Below are 8185 nucleotides of genomic sequence, written 5' to 3'. Positions count from 1 at the left end.
TTTTTCTTTGTACTTTTAGTTTTGGAAGGTACTTCAAAGTTAAGAAAATGCACACTTTCTGTTTTTAAGCCTTTACATATCAAGGAAGGTTTATTAACTCATTTCCTAATAATGTGTTCGATTTATTTCACTTTTAGTGGACTGTTTTGTAGTCCACTTGTGGTGGCCTATTGTGTTGCTTATTTATGGAGTTTGGAAGGATAAAGGGCATAGAGAAATGACACATGTGTTAGGATAGAGGGCTGGTCGCTCGTCGTTGCAATTTTAGGCTAATTAATAACTTGTTGGTTGGGTGTGTTATGGCATGTTTGGGTTTTTTGTTGTATTAAAGGCCCCGAATGGTAGTTAGGTTGTTTTTGAGTTGTTATTTGTATTGTGTTGTTGTATCACCTATAGTAGGCTTGAGGGAGCAGTAAAATATGGGGAAATGCTACTTGTTTTTGGTTAGAATTGAGTTATTGTTTGAGATACGTGATATACTAGCGCCATCTAAGTTTTACATGTATTTATTTGTTATAGGGTTGGCACAGTAGTTATTATAAGCTCGTTTCAGAGTTGCATTGACGACTTGAGGTATGTTAAGTGTCACGCCCCAACCTCGGGAGGCGTGACCGCTGCTCAATCGAGTGAACCCAACTAAGCAAGCATTATTGAACACTTTCTACCCAACTCGGTATGATTAAGGAAACCATGCTTTCGTTTATTTAAACAATAGGAAATATTGCAAATTCAACATTGTTAGTTCATTTTACATCACAACCTTAAACCGTAGTTAAGTTCCCATGATTCTATACAATTTCACTTTAGAGAAACAAGAGTTACAATTACAACATACTTCATAGACCCATCCAACACCCGTACATAACCCACACATACGTCTACGGAACCTCTAAGGATATAAAAGACAATGATGACAACGCCGACAACAAGGCCCTGGCTATACCTCAAAAGTGGATATCTATATCAAAAGATGTACAACATAGCCCCTTGTTCATCATTGTCCACAATACCACCGCTATCTTGAGTGGAGTCCGATCTCGACCCAATCGGGTGGGTTGCCTCATTTTATACATATACTTCAATCATAAATACAATACCACCATATGTGGGGCATGGCGTCCGATCTCGGCCCGATCGACTAGGCCGCCTTACCAAGGCGTTTTCCTTTTTCCATCCATTATCTCATTTCAATATTTGTTTCACATATATCATTTCCACTTTCATTGTTAGATTTGTAGTTTAAGATAATATGTGCACACAAGGGCAAATAAAATTGTAAGCATAGATGAGTCTTCACATAAATGGAACAATATATGCATCTTCAATCTCACCTTAAGGTCTAAGCATCTCAATACATAATTCATATTACTTGCACCCTTTCAAGTTATCAAGAATAGCACATTGATCATATTAAGACAAATCTTTCATGCATATAAGGTCGCAACCCCAAATTCATGTGAAACAACAATCAATACAACAATTCAACTTTAATCTTACCGTATTTACACAACATCAACGGAGCTCAATTTCTTAAAGACGTGGTTTTAGCCATACATAACTCAGTAGAGCTTTCCTTAAATCCTTACAATAAATTCTGGAATTTCCTAGCAACTTCAATCTATTTTATGAAAATTACAAGTTGAACCAAAAATTAGAGGCATGAATGAGATTCTAACTCATTTAAGTAAATTATCATGCGCTAAGTGTGCACAACAATTTTAGGACACTTTTTCTGAGAGATTTTCATCATCCTATACCACAATTGCTATCTCTTTTGGTTCACAACCACCCCATACCCCCTTATATTTTATGCATGCAAGATTATCAGCCCCCTTGCTAATCACTTATTTTAATGGAAATTTCGAAATTATAGATGAGGGTACAAGCTCACTTGACAATCTTGAAGGATTTAGGGCAAAGATGGAGTGGGGACTTGATGAAGATCACTCCCTCTCTTTCTAGAACATTCTCTCTCACTCTATATGTCGTGAAATAATAGCAAAATGGTCTACTGGGGTGTTTTTAATGGGGGTCGGTTTATAAAAGTTAGAAAATAGGAGCCCCAACATGATTTGCGATCGCATAATGGACATGCGGCCCGCAAAATGGACCGCAAAAATGATCCAAAAATCTGGACAAACTGTCTGGGTATGCGACAGAAATGCGGTCTGCATACCTGTTCTGCGGTTGCATAGTGCACTGCAGAACTGCCCTTCACAAAAATTCAAAGCGAATTATGCGATGACTATGTGGCCCGCATATTGATTATGTGATCGTATAATTGGCCGCATAGTTGGCCTCAACTTAACCAACACACTGACTGGCTCTGCGACGACTATGCGGTTCGGATACCTATTATGTGATCGCATAATGGATACCTTTTCTGGCAAATATAATTCTTAACTTTTTAATGCACCGATCAATCTAAAGGGTCTGACTCCCTAAATTTTCAAAAAGTTTTCCAGAGTTTCCTTTGTAACTAGTCCTATCCACCTGTTAGAGAGCCCCATAAACATATCCTAATAGCATGTACACATTTTACAGTCATAACATAACCTGTGCAATACTAACCATGGCCGCATAGGCAATATATAACCAAAACAAGACAGCTTTGCGTAGATCAAATCATAAGATAAGAGTTCATGGGAACCAAATGCATAAAAGCTATTACATAACTATTCGAACAAATGTGAGTACTTCTTTCTCATTTCTTCCTCGGCTTCCCAAGTGGCTTCCTCCACCTGCTATTTCAGCCATAACACTTTTACGGAGGCAATTTCCTTATTTCTCAACTTCCAGACTTGCCTGTCAAGAATGGCAACTGGAACTTCTTTATATGACAGTTCTTCATTAACCTCAATAGTTTTAACTGGCACAATAGTGGACGGATTTCCCACTATCTTGTTTAACATAGACACATGGAAGACCGAATGTACCAATGACATCTCGGGTGGCAGCTCAAGCTTTTATGCCACCTGACCAATCCTCTGAATGATTCTGTATGGTCCAACATACCTCAGACATTATTTACCTTTCTTTGCAAATCATATGATAACCTTCATTGGGAAACCTTCAGAAATACCCAATCATCTTCTTTGAACTCCAAATCTCTGCGACGAACGTCCGAGTAAGACTTTTGACGACTTTGAGCAGTTTTCAACTTTAATAATCTTGACATTCTCCATGGCCTGATGCACGAGGTGCGGCCCTATCAATTTAGCTTCTCCAATGTCGAACCACCCAATGGGAGATCTACATCTCCTACCATACAACGCCTCAAATGGTGCCATCTGGATACTAGCATGGAAGTTATTGTTGTAAGCAAATTCTATGAGTGTCAAATGGTTATCCCAACTACCTTTGAAATCAAGAGACAAGCACACAACATGTCCTCAAGCATCTGAATAGTCCATTCTGCTTGCCCGTCGGTTTGAGGATGGAAATCTGTTCTAAGATTTACCTACGTACCAAAACCTTGCTGAAATTTCTTCCAAAAGTTGGCAGCGAACTGAGCCCCTCGATCTGAAATGATTGAGACTGGAGTGCCATGCAATCTGACTATTTCCTTAATATACAATTGAGCATACTTTTCCGCTGTGAGGTAGATTTAATTGGCAAGAAGTGCGCTAATTTTGTGTATCGATCCACGATTACCCAAATTCAATCGAACTTACGCGGAGTGCGTGGTAACCCTACCACAAAATCCATATTAATCATCTCCCATTTCCACATTGGAATTTCTATTCTTTGGGCCAATCCACCGGACCTTTGATGTTCGACCTTCACTTGCTGATAGTTTGGACATTTTGCCATGAAGTCCGCCATCTACCTTTTCATGTTATTCCACCAATAAACTTCATTGAGATCATGATACATTCTCGTAAAACCTGGGCGCACAGAATACCTGAAAGTATGAGCTTTTACCATGATCCTCTCCCGGAGAACATCAATATCCGGAACACATAGGCGGCCTTGGTACCGTAGGGTACAAATCATCCATGCGAAAGGAAAAGGCTTTGGTCTTGTGTTTATGACTACCCTATTTCAATTGTGCTAACAATGTATTGTTGAATTGCTTCTATTTCATTTCCGCCACAAGCGTTGATACAGCCCTATTATGCACAATTAATCCTCCTTCATTAGAGTCCGCAAGGCGAACTGCCAAACTAGCCAACCGGTGAACCTCCCTGGTCAACGGCCTCTGATACGCCTCCAAATGAGCCAAGCTCCCCATACATTTTCAACTAAGAGCATCCGCCACAACATTAGCCTTTCCCGAGTGATAGAGAATATCAATGTCATAGTCCTTGCGTAACTCTAGCCATCTTCTTTGTCTCAGATTCAACTCCTTCTACTTGAACATATATTGAAGGCTCTTGTGATCTGTAAATACATCCACATAGACCCCATACAAATAATGCTGCCAAATCATTAGTGCAAACACCATTGCTGCAAGCTCTCAGTCATGAACTAGATAGTTCTTTTCATGATTTTTGAGTTTCCTAGAAGCGTAAGCTATAACCTTGTCGTGTTGCATTAACAAACACCCAAGCCCGATCCTTGAGGCATCACAATACACCATAAATCCCTCCATACCATATGGTAGGGCTAATACCGGTGATGTAGTCAATCCTGATTTCAATTCTTGGAAACTCCTTTCACAAGCATCGGACCATTGGAATTTAACCGCTTTCTCTGTCAATTTAGTCAATGGAGAGGCAAGAGTAGAAAACTCCTCCACAAATCTCCTGTAGTACCCAGCCAAACCTAAGAAATTGTGAATCTCCGTTGGAGTGGTAGGTCAGGGCTAATTCTTTACCGCTGCAATCTTATAAGGATCAACCATAATTCCTTCCCTCGAGACGACATGAACCAAGAATGCGACAGATTCAAGACAAAATTCACATTTCAAAAATTTTGCATACAATTGATGTTGCTAAAGAGCCTACAGAACTGACTTGAGATTGTCAGCATGGTCCTCCCGACTTCGGGAATACACAAGAATATCGCCAATGAAGACTATCACAAAGCAGTCTAGAAAAGGCTTGAAGATTCAATTCATAAGATCCATGAAAGCTGCCAAGGCATTTGTTAGCCCAAAAGACATCACCAGAAATTCAAAGTGCCCATACAGAGTTCTGAAAGCTGATTTTGGAATATCCTGCTACCTTATCTTCAATTGATGATACCCGGACCGCAAGTCATTTTTTAGAAACACGTAGCTCCTTGCAATTGATCAAACAAATCATCTATTCTTGGCAGGGAATATTTATTTTTGATTGTGATCTTGTTGAGTTGCCGATAGTCAATACACTTCTATAGCGACCCATCTTTCTTCTTTACAAACAAGACCGGTGCGCCCCACGGTGACACACTCGGCCAGATGAAACTCTTTTCTAGCAAATCCTTCAGTTATTCCTTTAGCTCTTTCAATTCAGCCGATGCCATTCTATAAGGTGGAATTGATATAGGTTGTGTGCCTGGAATCATATCGATTCCAAAATCGATCTCCCTGTATGGTGGGATCCTAGGGAGTTCATCTGGAAAGACATCCAAAAATCTATACTCAACTAGTACGGACTAAAGGCTAGGTACCTCGGCATCAGTGTCCGTAACCTGAACTAAACGATAGATACACCCTCTCTTGATCATCTTCGCGGCCTTAAGGTAACAAAATAAGCTGACCTTTAGGCACTACATTGTCTCCCTTCCATTCAATATCGGGCTCCTTAGGAAATTCAAGCCTCATGGTTCTAGTACGACAATTAAGTTTGGCAAAGCATGAATAAAGCCAATCCATTCCCATTATTAAATCAAAATCGACCATCCCTAATTCAATAAGATTGGCCATGGTATTTCTACCTCGCACCATAACAACACAACCTCTATAAACTCGAGCAACCGTAATTGACTCACGAACCAGAGTAGACACCGAAAATGGCTCATGAAGCTTATCCGGTTCTATCCCAAATTCCATAGCAACAAAAGGTGTAACATAGGACAAGGTGGAACCAGGGTCAATAAGTGCATACACTTCATGAGATTGGACAGTTAGAATACCTATAACAACATCTGGAGAAGCCTGTGTGGTTTGGTGACCACTCATAGCATAAAACCGATTGGGTCGTCCTGAACTCTGCACACCACCCATAGCTGCACCATGCCCTGCGAGTGCTGGGCATCTCGAGCTGGAGAAGGGGTTGAAGATATAGCAGCTGTTGGACTGGATGACTATGTTGTGCCCCTACCGGCTCCCTGGCGGGATACACGACAATGCCTCTGAATATGACCCCTCATCCCACATCCATAACATGCGGGTAACTCTAAATAGCAAACCCCTAAGTGCATCTTCCTTCACCTGGGGAACGGGAACCTTTGCTGCTGCTGGGACCTCTATCCTGATCAACCCCGCTGATGGGATCCCCTATTGCCTTGACCGGGCCTAAAATGACTCCACTATTTCTGGCTGGGTCCTACTGGCGGTGCACTGGCGGAACACTGTGCAACCGATTGGGACAACCCTGATGATCCTCCCCTAAAAGCTAGTCTTCCCCCACGTAATGACTCTCCCATGTTGCCCGTAGATTGGGCCTTACTGTCACCCTCTCTCTCCATTTTATTCTTCAATTTATAGTTCTCTATGGCCTAAAAAAATGCTACCATATTTCCATAATTCATGTCAGAATTCAACACAGTCGTAGAAGCCTCAGTAATAGTCAAAGGATTAAGGCCTTGAACAAACTGGTGCACTCTGGCCTCCATTGTGGGCAACATATGAATGGCATACTTGGACAGGCGAGCAAACTCCTTGTGGTACTCCCACACACTCCTGCTACCTTGCTTCAGATTTTCAAACTCTGTTGCATGGGCTGCCGTTGTCCTAACAGGTAGGAAATGATCTATAACGGCATCGACAAACTCGCTCCACCTTACCGGAGGGCTCCCCTCCTTACGGGAAACTTCCCCCAACTCAAACCATGAATAGGCCACCCCTTTCAGACGATAGGTAGCCAACTCTACTCCCTCTGTCTCAATTGCACACAACCCTGAGGGTCTTGTGCATCTCATCAATAAAATCCTGGGGGTCTTCTCCTGGATTGGAACCCATAAACACCGGGGGGTCTAACCGAAGAAATTTGTTTGCCCTGGAACTGGTGGAATCCCCTTGCTGGCTAGATAAATTGGGTGCAGCATTCGACCTCTGGGCCCGAGAGGCCACTAGCTGGGTCAACATCTAAATAGCTCCCCTAAGATCCCCATCCAAAATACCAGAACCGGAAGTTGGGGCTGGAGGCGGAGTAGGAATATCAATAAGAGGGATAATGGTACCCTCCGCAGGTGTAGGAACTGGGGTAGTATGCTCTAGAATAGAAGAACCAGTCAGGGTGATAGCAGGGCGACTACCCTCACCCGTAGTATCAGGAAGTGATTCATCAGCCACTCCTGAGGTGGCAGTGGCTTCTTGGCTAATTCTCGCTCTCTTCTAAGGTGCCATTTACTGAAAGATAGAACAATGCACTAATTAGAGAGGGAACAGTTTCACCACATGATCCAGAATATCAAAGAAGGGTGTTATTCCTAAATGCCCAAGTACCCTCCAACTTATAGATGTGGTCGACTACATACCGATAAGAAGGACTCTACTAGACACGACTCCAATACATCCTAGGACATTTCAAAACCTTAGGCTCTAATACAAAGTTTGTCACGCCCCAACTTCGGAAGGCGCGATCGGTGCTCAATCGAGTGAACCCAACTGAGCAAGCCTTATCAAACACTTTCTACCCAACTCTATATGATTAAGAAAACCATGCTTTCATTTATTTAAACAATAGGAAAGATTGGACATTCAACATTGTTTGTTCATTTTACATCACAACCTTAAACTGTAGTTAAGTTTCCAAGATTCAAAACAATTTCAATTCAGTGAAACAAGAGTTAGAATTACAACATAGTTCATAGACCCATCCAACAGCCGTACATAACCAATGCATACGTCTACGGAGCCTCTAAGGATACAAAAGACAATGATGACAACGCCGACAACAAGGCCCCGGCTATACCTCAAAAGTGGATATCTATATCAAAAAATGTACAACATAGCCCCTTGAAGGAGAAAGGGGATCCCCAAGACCTTTAGAAGAAGGTACTCTGCTACGCGCGATCGGCACTATCCGCAATAGAG

General features: G+C 41.8%; 1 protein-coding gene across 1 annotated transcript; it reads right to left on the bottom strand.

Moving 5' to 3' along the window:
• Positions 1-5412: 5412 nt before the first annotated feature.
• Positions 5413-6151, bottom strand: LOC138883076 (uncharacterized). Its single transcript, XM_070163736.1, has 2 exons — positions 5686-6151; positions 5413-5540 (listed from the first exon to the last, which is right to left on the bottom strand). The coding sequence occupies exons 1-2, from the start codon at positions 6149-6151 to the stop codon at positions 5413-5415; spliced, it is 594 nt and encodes a 197-aa protein (XP_070019837.1).
• Between the last annotated feature and the right edge of the window lie 2034 nt (positions 6152-8185).

This window comes from Nicotiana sylvestris, chromosome 12, assembly GCF_000393655.2.
Source record: "Nicotiana sylvestris chromosome 12, ASM39365v2, whole genome shotgun sequence".
Classification (NCBI taxonomy): domain Eukaryota; kingdom Viridiplantae; phylum Streptophyta; class Magnoliopsida; order Solanales; family Solanaceae; genus Nicotiana; species Nicotiana sylvestris.
This window is presented reverse-complemented; position numbering and strand designations above follow the sequence as displayed.